Source organism: Diplotaxodon limnothrissa, linkage group LG11 (genome assembly GCF_057381915.1).
Source record: "Diplotaxodon limnothrissa isolate DT_005_m linkage group LG11, D_limnothrissa_male_GT1.1, whole genome shotgun sequence".
NCBI classification, from domain to species: Eukaryota; Metazoa; Chordata; class Actinopteri; order Cichliformes; family Cichlidae; genus Diplotaxodon; species Diplotaxodon limnothrissa.
The window spans coordinates 38,633,955-38,647,154 of NC_140606.1; the positions used below are offsets into that span (position 1 = coordinate 38,633,955).

The 13,200-nt window shown below is 42.6% G+C and overlaps 1 protein-coding gene across 2 annotated transcripts; it reads right to left on the reverse strand.

The window, feature by feature from the left end:
- Positions 1-2,239: 2,239 nt before the first annotated feature.
- Positions 2,240-10,949, reverse strand: s100v1 (S100 calcium binding protein V1). Of its 2 annotated transcripts, none has more exons than XM_085366721.1 (3): positions 10,715-10,949; positions 5,542-5,670; positions 2,240-3,436 (listed from the first exon to the last, which is right to left on the reverse strand). In XM_085366721.1, the coding sequence occupies exons 1-3, from the start codon at positions 10,724-10,726 to the stop codon at positions 3,266-3,268; spliced, it is 312 nt and encodes a 103-aa protein (XP_085222847.1). In that variant the 5' UTR covers positions 10,727-10,949; the 3' UTR covers positions 2,240-3,265. The 2 variants fall into 2 exon arrangements, with proteins under 2 accessions (XP_085222847.1, XP_085222846.1); XM_085366720.1 differs by lacking the exon at positions 10,715-10,949 and adding an exon at positions 7,991-10,609.
- Positions 10,950-13,200: the final 2,251 nt, after the last annotated feature.

Below are 13,200 nucleotides of genomic sequence, written 5' to 3' on the forward strand. Positions count from 1 at the left end.
CACCAAACCACTTACTTACCCTGAAGTCTACCATGGCCCTTCCTCCCCCCGGCAAGTTCATAAGGGAAGATATGTATGCGAGAAAGAGATGGCGCCACGTACAATATTTGGCCGAGCAGTTCTGGAGCCGTTGGCAAAAAGAGTACTTAGCCAACATTGCCTTTAGACAACGCTGGCACACCCCAAAGAGAAACCTGCAGATCGGGGATATAGTCATAATGAAGGATGAAGACTTGCCCAGAAATGAATGGAGGTTGGGAAGAGTCGTAGAGACTACAATGGACAGAGATGGACTGGTTAGGAGAGTGAAGCTCTGTCTAGGTGACAGGAAACTTGGCAAAAATGTTGAACGTCTTACTAAGCGGTCAGTGCTTGAACGGCCAGTTCAAAAACTAGTCTTGTTGTTGGAAGGTGACTAGTCCATTCCTTGCATACTATGCTTCTGTTGTTTGGTCATTATTTGTATTATGAAATCATTGTGTTCTTTCTTCCTATGTTTATGGAGTTATGTTTTTGAACACTAATGATTTGGTGGGAGTGTAAATGACCCAGATTATTTGTTTATTTGATATTTTTCAAACAGTTAAATCCCTGAACGAATTATACCTTATAATATAGATTAGACTCTTATTTTGAAATTCGGAACGGGCAACTTCCGGGAAGGAAGATCGTACCGCAACTGCTTGCCGCAGAAAGGATTAATGAGAAGGTTATCGTTTTCCATCCATCTTAAAATTAGCATCTAGCTGGAAGGCGAACAGGTATGTTTGTGTGTTGTACTTGTTGTTTACATTTCGGACAATTTGTAAATGTATTACTTGATTGTTAATAAGTTTATGAGCGATCTAGCAGGCTGATGCTAGCACCTCCTGTGCCTTTTCTGTGAATTGATTAGCATAACAGAAACGTGGTTATATCAAGTGAATGTTTATTTGTTTTATGTTATGATTACAGCTCTTACGATGTGTCTATGGCAATTTGTGAATAAATGGGTTGGAATACCCCACCATGGTCCATCCGTAATGATCATTGAGTGCATCGTCTGAATAAAGTCCGGCTGGAATGCTACAGTAATGGGAAACTCAGAGAAACTCGCGGATTCTTCAACTGACATGACTGCTGCAACTCACCTGCACCAGGGCAAACCTCCGCCTGCCCCACTCCTGCTAAACAGGTGAAAATAGATCAACAGGACCGCTGAGTCTATTTGAAAGACTGAGTGTAAACACAAAAAAATATTTTATTTTATGTGCAGAAAATAGGTTTAAATGTTAAACAAATTTCTTCCAGTCAGAGAATGTTGTATATAATTTAATGTTTGCTTGATGCATAAAGTTAGATGAGTAATAAATAAATAAAACTAGTTTTAAAAACCATTTGATTACATTTTGTATGATGGATTATGCAGAAAAAGTAGAATTGGGCTGAAAGATCTATCGCTTTATCACCTCTTCAGGTTGTAACTAAAAAACTAATTACTTTTGAAAATAAGTATCAGTAAAGTAACAGGATTACTTTTGGGGGGAAGTAATCAGTAATTAGTTACTGATTGCATGGCGCCATCTGCTGGCCAAACCTTCACATTGCACTACAAGAATAAAGACTATGTAGTGTGCATCCTGGTAACTGTGGCTTGTTTACAGACTCTAATATACTGTGTGGAAATGTACAGATTGTTTGTTTGTTGCATTCAGTAAGACCTGAAATTAGAGACTGCACTTCTATACAGTCAGATTTCTTCCAACCAGACCAGCTGCCCCCTGCTGGCCTGTAGAAAGAATGCAGATTCAAAGCTTCACGTTCAGATGCGCCAACGTCCATCCTTTTTTTACAGCCTATTTGTGACTTGGCCGCCATAGCAGTGGGTATCAGTGTGTTTACAGTTTTGTTTACATGTGAACAAAAAGAAGAACAGGACTGTAACTACATGCAACCAAAGACGTGATTGGTCAATGCATGTGGACTACAAATAAATATGTATATAAATGAATAAAAGCATCTTTCACCATTTTTGTTCATTTAGCCAATTTTTTGCAATAAGTCATCCTCGGCTCGCTGTGTCCACAGAGGACGTGTCCACCTATAAAAGTGTGAGGGCTCAGCAAACTCCAACCCCTCCACCACTGAGGATGTAGGCCCATCCTTCCTGTCCACTCAGTGAGCCGATACACACCAATGTTGATTTTCTCACAAATAATTATTCTTATAAAAATTTAGTCGGCACACCGCAGTAGGATGTTATACTAAAAGCAGTCACAGGTTTATTAACATTGAGATGATCAGATGGTTTACAGTCAATAAAAACATGTTAGTAATATTCAGAGTGAATATAAATGATGTTAAAAACAAAACATCACAGTTTCAGCTAAGAGATGAAGTCTAAATGAGAAGTAATTTATAAGATTGTGTTAACTCCAGGATTACATTAAAAAAGACATTGATTAGCTAAAAACATCCTTGTTCCATGTTTTTGTTAGAGTGCAGTCATGTCGGTGACCTTTCCCTCTGCTCGACTTCACCTACGGAGGACCAAAGCTGACTTCATGAAAATAAAGTAATACAGCTGATAAAAACGACTCATATAAAACACTTTGAAATACAAACGAGAAAATACACAATTTAATTCCTTTTAAATACTTTTCATGGTCTGTGTTCATCATTTTAAATTCATGTATTAACTTTAGAGAACCTTGAAAATATTATTTCAGTATTTTATGATTCGAGATCAGTTTGAGTCAGACTTCAACTTCCATACAAGCAGAACAGTGACTATAATTCTCCTTTTATCCATTTTCCCTATTTCATGTTGTGTTATTTTAGTATTATTATTGATAAATAAATTTACTATTTGAGTATTTTGTGGACATATTATTACTCATTTGTTACTTTTCAGTGTTACATATATTTTGCGACGTATTTGGTCAAGAACGTCTTAGCTCTGTAAATCGTTTTCATTTATGAAAGTTTAAATTATATTTATTTCTAAACACATGTTGTCATTTACAAATGTGTTTATTCATTTGGCCTGTTTGTTTTTCAACAAGTCACCTTTGGTCCTCCGTATATTCGGTGGGTTTGAAACAGACTGCAGGTTATAACTCGTCTTTAATGCAAACAAAGTTTGAATATCACCAATAAAACTCTTCTTCTTTTGTGTCTTCATGTCCCACTGTTACCCTGCAGCACCCCCCTGTGGTCTGCACAGAGAAACCTGGCAGGTGTGGTGTTTCTGGGCTCAGGTGTGGTGGCGTTTTGGCTTCAGAGCTCACTGCAGCAGGCAGGTGCACTTGGTGCCTTTCTCTTTGTGCATGGTGCCGAACAGCTGAAGGGCCTGGTTGTTGATCAGCTTCCAGAAGTTGTCGAAGGAGATGTTCTGGCCGCTCTGCACACCCATCTGCTCCAGGACCTTACCCAGGCCTTCTTCATTCTCCACCGTCTGCAGGCAGGAAACAGCAAGTCAGTCAGCACTGCTGGAAACACTTAGTGGAAACTCAGGGGAGCGTGATCTCAGGCACAAAGCACTCCAGCAACTCTGGTCCAGAATAACAGAGAGGAGGATGTGACCTGCTTCATTACTGTTAGCATGAAAGAGTTTTATTTCATATTTTTTTGCTTCTCTTGTATGCTTAAGCATCCATCCATCCATCCATCCTCTTCCCATTATCCTTTTCAGGGTTGTGGGGGGGCTGGAGCCTATCCCAGCTGTAATGTTAATTCAATATTTTTAACATAATACTGACTCTAATCACTTTTTCCTTTCTTTTCATGCAAAGTGTGTTTTAAGCTTGTTTTAAGACTTTAAAAACAACGTTGAGCTGTCAGTGCACAAAGACTCGATTAGTCTGATTGTTACCTAACGTGGGACGTTCTGCCGACTGATGGCAGTTCGCTGAAGAGAAGCCCAGAATTAAATCACCTCTGCGGCGCCCTCTGCTGTGCAGATGACTGCATTTACAGTTGGTTTCCAGGTGATGCAACAAAAAGCAGAATTCTTTACGACAACTTTCAGAAATATCATCAAACTTTAAGCTAAAGGAATCAGTTGCTTTGTCATTTCCAGAGATGGGCAGTAACGCGTTACTGTAATTCGATTGCTTTTTTCAAGTAACGAGTAAAGTAATGGATTACTATTGCAAAAACGGTAATTAGATTACCGTTACTTTCCCGTCGGAACGCTGCGTTACTGCGTTACTAAAACCGTGATTTTTTTTTTTTTTTTTTTGCGAGAATGTCTCACGACAGTGACGTAAGCGAGTGCGACGTTCGTGACAACAGCTGTGTGCAGATCAACAATGGATCACATATCGAGTGCGGAGAGAGTATGAGCGTGCAGCGTTTAAAGCGTGGAAGTACTGACCTTACTTTGAGTTTGATTCCATAAAAAGTGACAAAAACATTAGTGTCCGCTGTGCGTGGGAAGAAAACTTCTTTTTACAGCGAAAAAAACCCCTAAACGTCCGAGCAAGCACCGAGTAGCTACGACGTGATGGGAAACTCACAGAGAAACTCGCGGATTCTTCCACTGACCGCGGCACACCTGCACCAGGGTAAACCTCCGCCTACCCCACTCCTGCTTTACAGGTGAAAATAGAGCAACAGGACCGCTGAGTCTTTGACTTTATTTATGTTCTGCTGTGTTTTACTTGCATCTATTTGAAAGACTGAGTGTAAACACACAAAATATTTTATTTTATGTGCTGGAATGTGCAGAAAATAGGTTTAAATGTTAAACTAATTTATTCAAGTCAGAGAATGTTGCAGATAATTAAATGTTTGCTTGATGCATAAAATTAAAAGATTAAAACTAATAAAACAAGTTTTAAAAAGAGACTTTTCCATTTGATTACATTTTGTATGATGGATTATGCAGAAAAAGTAGAATTGGGCTGAAAGATCTATCACTTTATCACCTATTCAGGTTGTGAATCATGTTTTTAAAAAGTAACTAAGAAATTACTTTTGAAAATAACTAATCAGTAAAGTAATGGGATTACTTTTGGGGGGAAGTAATTAGTAACTGATTACTTTTTACAAGTAACTTGACCAACGCTGGTCATTTCTAATAAAAGCATGTTGGAGGATCAGTGTGAAATCTAGTTCGGTTGTAGACATGAAGGATTTTTTATTTTAGGAATGATTTGATTGGGAGTATAAAAACAAAGTCTGTTTCTCAGTTGAAGCCCTCAGCGTGGACTGGGATGGATAAATAAGTGACAGAAAAATCAGAGTTTTGCTGACTTTGGGTTTAAAACCTTATTTGGAACAAAGCACAACAAAAACACTTCAACTTCTACCATCTGTGCAGATTTCCCTTCAGGACTTTCTGAGGACTGTCTCCGTCATAACGTCTCTGATCTGCAGTGAGCATTCCCGAACACGTCAGACGTCACCGAGGACGCATATTATTCCAGCCCCCGCGCTTAATTAACGAGGAACAGACGCATGTTCTCCTGCAGTCTGCTTACTTGGTTAAACAGCCTTTGTTTGGAGACCGAGTTAAATGATTTGTGATTGGAAGACGAGCTGTGATGTCATCAGTACCTTGGCAATTGCCGGCATCTGACTGGAGATCATGGACTGGAACTGGGTGGTGTTCATGGTCGGTCCGTTGTCTGCAGCTTTGTGAAACTCGGTGACCAACGTGTTGAGGGCCAACTCCAGCTCTGAGTACTGAAACAGGAGCAAAACAGCTGCTGTTAGCAATACTGTTATTAATCATCAGGAATCAATAATCAGTGAGAGACTGACAAAAGCTCTTGACCAACAATTTTTAATTAACCGTTCTTTCTTTCTTAATAAAAAGGCAAAGATTACGTCTGAACCAGAGTCACATTGTTTCATATTCCTGGAAACTTTGTTCCCAAACGTAAAAGTCAGTGAGAGCTGCTGATCGCTGATTTTAATCATCGTGAAAAATGTCAGGATATCAAGACAACATCTTGAAATCTGTTCCTGAGAGAAAATTGAGTGAAGACGAATACCGATGATAAACGTGTGTTTGACCATCTCATGTCAAACATGAACACTTTTACACTTTATTGAATGTAACAACCAAACTGCATGAAACCATCTTTGTAATAATAAAGAAGCCTCTCATGTCTGTCTGCTCTGTGTTGGTCCAGTGTTTGTGATCCTGATGATTTGAACTTTACTTATTGATGAGATAGCCTTTATTTGTCAGTTGCAGGTCTTTTGCCCACAACCGAGATGACAGACCTTGCCGACCGTACATATAATACAGAAACATCACATTGGGGAGACAGGTCAGGCCAGGTAGCAGGAAAAAACATTGAAATGTGTAACACAGAAGGATAATACAGGAATGCACAGATATCAACACACCACAGCACAATAAACACAGACAGCAACATGGGGAAGAGTTCCAGTGTGTACATCTGATCTGGGACCGCTACAATCTTCGACTGCGCCTCCAGCTGACCCGATGTCCACATCAGAGGGGAGGTAAGCGTTGGAGGTGGCGTTGGATCCGGGGTAGGGAGGGTGATGCGTCGGTGAGTGCTTATCAGTATCAGTATATGTCTGTGTGTGCGTGTCCATAGTTCAGCTGAGACAGTGTCCTTCGTCCTGCCAGGCTAAGTAAACAGTCTTCCAGCCAACCCAGGTGGCCTTGCATGGAATGGGAAGGAACAGACTCAACACAGTCGTCATCAGGGAGTTGTTGTTCGGCTCCGGCCTTGCAGCTGGTGCCGAGAGGGTCTCCGCATGAAGTGATGGTATTTTTTACTTTAGTGCGAACAGCTCATATGAATTTCAAAGCAGTTCTACAGTCCAACACCGGTCTCTCAATCTCCCGTTGGAGAGCCGCGAGCTTCACCATACTTGCGTTCTGTGATGTTGTCATTTCTTGTGCTCAAGGAGCCGATTCTGAGAACTCACGGCAGTGTGCCTCCCTGAGATGTCATCCAATTTGTGCCCAGAGATGTTATTCCAGGCTAGCCCTTCTGAGATGTATCCAGTCTGCAGTCAGAGATCTTATTCTGAGTGTTCACAGCAGCCGTAGCTTCTCCAAGATCTTATCCGTGCTGACTCAATGAGCCCATTTTGAGAAACTCACGCCTCTCCCATCGCTTCAATCCCAGCGGGCAGCCTTGTGGGGGTTTGAACAGCTGGTTCCACTTTCTTAATTCTTCGATAAGTCAGGGCCAAGCCAGCTCCGATCAGCCAGAACCCTGTTACCATGGTTCAGAATAGGTCGATATCTTCAGCACTCAGGCTCACCCGAGCCCAGACTTCTCGTTGAGGAAGGGGTGTCAGTTGCATTTAGGGACCAGTTGATCCAATCCATAATTCCTCTTTATGTTTTAGAAACAGACTGTGAGAGTGTTCCAGGGAAAAGGAATACAAAAAACACGAGACTAGACAAGGACATAAGCAGGGAAGATGAGGGAGAGGAGAAAAAGTGCGTCCGCCTCCTCCGAGAGCCAAAGAAGAAAGTCAGCAGCAGATACGAACATTTCCACACACAGTTCATCCTGCTGTAATTTTACAGGTGGGCTTCATCCCCGATGTTAGCGACAGCTTACAGATATAAAACAGATAAAGAACAATTGCTCTACCGCTCCACTCTGACGCCCTTCACCTGTCCTTCCTCTTCACCTGGATCTCATCCCTCAGTTGTCTGTGCATATATAACTGTGACGTTTCCTTAAACGTGTTGATTGGGACTTTGGGTCGCTGGTCTGTTAAATAAACTGGTTTCCTGTTCCCTCCATGACACATTCTGTTTCACCAAGCCTTTATCCAGCGCACATCAAACATGGCAGGTATGTTTCTGGGCACTCAGGGGTTTTCCTGCTTTAGGTTTTAAGTTTGCATCTGTTAGCAGTGCCTGCTCCACTCAGTGTGCGGGGAAGGGCTCTTTGTGACGACCTCCACTGACTTCTTACGCCCACAACCCCCACACTGACCCAAACTCTGACTTTAACCCTAAAACTGAGGCTTAACAGCCAGAATCTGTCCTGATACTCACCCTCTGTGTCTGCAGCATCTGATGCATTTAAGGAACGTGTGTAAATTACAGCTACAAGTACACTAGTACTGTCAAATGGACTAAAACATGCAGGAGATTAGAAAGATATCTCTTTTCCTGGGTAACTACAGGGTGCAGCTAAATGACACACAAAGCTGGAATCTGAAGAATTTCTAGCATCACAGATCAGCGTCTCCAATCTGAGCGGGATGATGTTTCGTGTGATAAATCCAGCAGTGCTAAAGAACAGAGGCAGCGAGGTCTCTGCACACGTTTAAAGAAACAGGACGACCCAGCCACAGCGTGTTTCCTCACAAGCACCGGGGTTTTATTCCACCCTCTCTGTACAGACTCATTGTGTCAACACTGGATCTCTGCTGTTACTCATATGCGCCTCACCCTGTCACTAACAGGACGAGGATCTGTCAGCCAATCACAATCTGGACTGATAAGGTGCTCGATTTGATTTGAAATGTCCAATGTTCATATTGCAGTTGTTATGAAGCATTAATCATTTACTCCTGAGTGAGAGATCAGTCGTTACTCTTTAGTGGACAAAAATAAACCCATAAACTGACACAAGCTTCGATTTCTGCACCAAATCTTTTGATTTACGCTCTTCAGTAACAATATTAAGTTTCACACTGGGACAAATCATCCTGGATTTTATTTGTTCGCTACACAAAAATATTAACATCAGAAGTTTCCTCCGAGCTCGAAACTGATTAAGATTGGGCAGGATCACAAAAATAAGGGCAGTAATCTTTAAATTCTAATGAAACATAATGAGGTTCCTGCAGTGTGCGGGGCTGGGTTTGAGCTGTTTGGCTTTGCCTTGCCTCGGCCGAAGCAGAAAGTGTTAAACAGCTGAATGAGATCAGACCGAGCGGCCCTCTGAGGGCTCAGCTGCTGTTGTGAAAGAGGGCGGCGGCTGCAGAAGTCTGCCTGATCCCAAACCAGAAAAACTATTTCTCCTGCTTTAACAGGCGAATTAAAGAGAAAAGATGACTGAACACGAGCCGAGACTCAGAACGTGTCAACCAGCTTTTATGTGTTTTTACTCAGAGGGTCCAAACTGCTTCAGCTCAGTCCAGAGATCCTCTGAAAATCCACTTCATGCGATTGTCCAGCCTCCTTCACCCAGTTCATGTGAGCTGCTTGTGCATGGTGGGTGTAGCTGAAGCAGACGAGCACTTAAAGGGTCTGCTGTCGGCTCCACCTGTATTTTTGCATTCTCAGTCAGTTTAACCTGAGCTCAAATCTGCATCAGCGTTTGGTCCAAAGTAGAAGCTGAATGCAACACTGCCTCCCAGAGGCCAAATGCACCAACTACAGCTTCATTCAGGCGGATTTACAGCTTGTAATGGATTTCCTTCCATCCATTTTATTTTGCAGGAACTGCTGTATACTGTGTGCAGAAAAACAGTAGACATAAAACTAACTGTACAAATGATATCAGCTTGAAAACGAATAACGCCAACGCAGTGTGGGAAAGCCCCACTCTTAGGGCATAACGCCACTGCAGACGGGGCGTGGATGAGCAAAGTCAAATCCAGGCCAAAGCCCGGCTGCAGCACCAGAGGTCAGAGCAAAAGTACCAAAGCTCTGCTGGCTCCAAAGAAGAGTCAGTCAAGGTTAAACTTTAGAGCTGAAACAAAACAGTTTTAGTCTCTGTAGCTGATTTCCTCCTTCATCACAGATGAATAAAAAGAAATAACTTATTTATTGGGTGAATTGACTTGTTGAGGCTCTAAGTTAGGGGCGTGGCTTCTTTGGCTGACAGGAGTCCACACAGCCGTCTGTTCGGCTTCACTGGACCTGTGGGCCGTGTTTTGGAGCATCTCTAATGTGGTTATCTGACCAACAACATGGCTGCTGTGTGGTTAGGTGTAACAACAGACTGAAGTCTGAGCTCCATTCTGATGAATGAAATTTCAGCAGCCAGTCAGCACGTACCTGTGCTCATGTTTTGCACCTGTACAGTTTATGAAAGCAGCTGCTGAACCAAGCTCGCTACATTTAGCTGATAACTCAGCGCTCTATGGTCAGGTCTGTCCCCAGAACCCCAAAGGCAAACATCACGTACTCAACAGGAAGAGCCAAAAGCCCAATGCCATCTTTTATGTACAGTCTGTTTAAAACTAAACCAAATGGGGAAGGTTTGCTGATACCATCAACCCACATTTATTTTATTCAAATTGAGCCAGGAAAGAAAAGTTTGACTAGAATTTCAGAGCTTCGGCTTCCAGTAACTGCTGTCCTTTATCTGCATGCAGCAGCTGCTTTCATTTTCAGGTCGTCGGCCTCATTATTTCACGTTTCACTGCGCTGCTTTCATTAAAGCGCCTTTAAGCTTATTTATAGAAAATAATCAGTCACACTGATGGAACATTAATTAGCCTTTAAGGTATTATAGTTCTAACCTGGGCTATTCTCATAAATATTACTTTTACTGTATTACTTTCAGAGAAATAAACTCTACGGAGACGCAAACACCGGACAGAGGAGAGAATCTGCACCTCTCGCACCTGGAAGTAAATCAGTGTTCCCGTTTGATTCGACCCGTTTCCTTCATCTCTGTCTCACACATCCTCATAAACTTGATCATTTCTCTCTCGCGCAGCTCTGGGCGCCCGATCACACCCAGCAGTCCTGCGCTCCGCCCGCCGAGCCCGTCTCAGCCGATCGCTCTGATCGACCAGCCGGGGAGTTCGATTATCTTACCTGAGTCTCCATCTCGGAAGTTCGGTCCCAAAAAACGAGTAAAAAACAACAAGAACAACTAATAACTGAAAAACCACCGAAACCGAGGAGCACCGAGCGGAGAGTGCCGGAGGATTTACACGTTTCCTGCTGAGAGTCACACAAAGTCCTCCCACTCACCACACACACAGTGATACACGCGCGAATACACACCCACTGAACACACACACGGACGTGTGAGCCTCCGCTGCTTTCAGACCCTCTAAACTTTGTGTAACCTCTTTGTTTGTCAGCGCTGAGCTCTTATCAGCCCCACCCACACGCGCGCGCACACACACGCACACACACACACAGAGGGACGTGACCAGTCCAAACTGACAACTAACAGCAGCGTAAGATGAGCTTTCTGGAACAGCCTGTTCAGGTTTGTTCTCAAATTCTTATAATTGTTAATCAGTGGAGACGCGTCACAGGTGCGTCACAGGGAACTGGACCACACCAGCCGGGTGTGTCTCCGAGGGCCTGAATAAGTCATTCTTACGTTTAGAGTAAAAGCAGATCTCTGACGGTGTTTCTGTTGGGACAGGAGAGACAAACAAGCGGCTCGGGGTCCAGATCCAGCCCGCCAAAGCGTCCGGTCCGCCCCTGGACGTTTTGCAAAGTGTGGAAGTTGCAGTGACGTCAGCGACGTTGTTTGTGTGCATAAATTGGCCAAATGACTGTGAATGCTACACGTGAGACAAGATGCTGATTGGACCAGCCAAACATAACTTTTATGCGTTTCCACTGTGACGTGTTTGTGAGATTCCACTCATGAGATTTCTCAGCTGTTTTTACAAAGATGACACATTAAATGATCAAAACTATTTGACAAAATACTTTCGGTTACCTGTGCTCAGGTGAACATCTTCAGATTGTTTAGCTACAGATAAGAGAACATGGAGGGTGGGTCTTATTTCCAGTTTTAAACGTGGTCCGTGAACTCGACTGAATCCTGTTAGAGGTGACAAATTAAAGGAAAAACTAACAAAGTTTGTTAATGTCACATATGGACCGCCTTAACACCGATTCTCCAAGTCTCTGAGAGTGGGTGGATGAACACCTTTCTTCCAAAAGATAAGGTGGAGTGCAGTTTTACACGCTGGCGGTCGTGGCGTCTACTGACATCCTGGAAAAGACCCAGATTCCCAGATGCTTTTAGCAAAAGTGCTTTATAAATAAACTTTATTCTGATCACTTTTGGATAAAACCAATAATTAACTTTATTTATTGGAAAGAACACAGCGAGCACAGTCCTGCTGTAAAAGATGATCTGAAGAAAAAAAGTCTCTGCTGTCTGAAACCATAAATCAAAAAAGGAAGACGCGTAATGATCGTGGCAGCAAGCAGGAAGCAGTCAGTAAGTGTGGTCAGGCCTCGACAGGTGAGGCTGGCAGTTACTTCCTCCTGCAGAGCAAAACTTTCAATGAAACAAAGAACATTCAGTCTGTAGATTTCAGAGCGACTTATTACTCCGTGTGCTCAGCACGCCTCACGCTACACGCAAACACACAACAATCATGTTATCTGATGCTTTGGCAGTATGTGTTTTTACTTTCACACCAATCAAAGCTTTTCATTAGAAACGGTCTTTTCACTTCTGTCGGTTCCTGTTGTTCCTTTGTGTCGTTTTAAGTCTGTGTGGTTCGTTTGGTCTCTTTTAGCTCTTTATTCTCAGGTTTTGTTTCTCCGCTGTCACTGAAACACTTTCACGTTCTGTGCTTTACCGTGGACGGATCAGAGGATCAGTGCAGCGTTGAGACTAACGTGGACCATTTTGGGTAAAACAGAGGAACCAGAAGACAGTCAGTCTACATTCTTACCATCACCTACGGCCGTCGGGTCGACAGGTGAGCTCGAAGGATCAAGCAGCAGATAATCATTCATCTGTAAGGTGACTGAGCTCAACAAGGCGAGGAGCTGCTTGGTGGTGTCAGCTGATGTCAGGCAATCTCACCTTGGAGGTTTTCAGCGTTTGTCCTACTGCAGGGATGTCGAACTCATTTTACACAGTGGGCCAAATATTTGGATCTTAACTGACCCGGATCGGTGAAATTCTGTCAGTTTGAAGAAATTAAACTAAACCCTCAGATTTCTTATTATAAGAAAAATAAATATACTCCAACAGTGTGGCTCAGTTCAGTTTGCATGATAAAGAAATCACGACACCTTAAACTGTAAGAAATAAACATGTAAAATTACAGAACAAGCTCAGGTAAATCTTTGCTCAGACTGTCTTGTACTAATAAACAAAATAGATAATTATATAAAATTATAAGAAAAAAGTTTTTCTAATTCACAGAATTTTAAAATGTGGCTTTACAGCAAAAACAAAAACACAAGAAAGTCGTAAAACTTTTAAAAAATACAAGTAAGTCCAAAATTTATCGCCTGCTCCACATTTTCCAAACCCAACAGGAGTCTTTGCCAGGCCCATTCTGGCCCTCGGGCCTTATGTTTGACACACC

Excerpts from the sequence above, each read along its gene's own strand:
- s100v1 (XM_085366720.1), bottom strand. The coding sequence starts at position 8,017 with ATGCATCAGATGCTGCAGACACAGAGG. Across the intron at positions 5,671-7,990 it reads AGATGCTGCAGACACAGAGG|TACTCAGAGCTGGAGTTGGC; the intron begins GTGAGTATCAGG and ends CTCCTGTTTCAG. Across the intron at positions 3,437-5,541 it reads AGATGCCGGCAATTGCCAAG|ACGGTGGAGAATGAAGAAGG; the intron begins GTACTGATGACA and ends TCCTGCCTGCAG.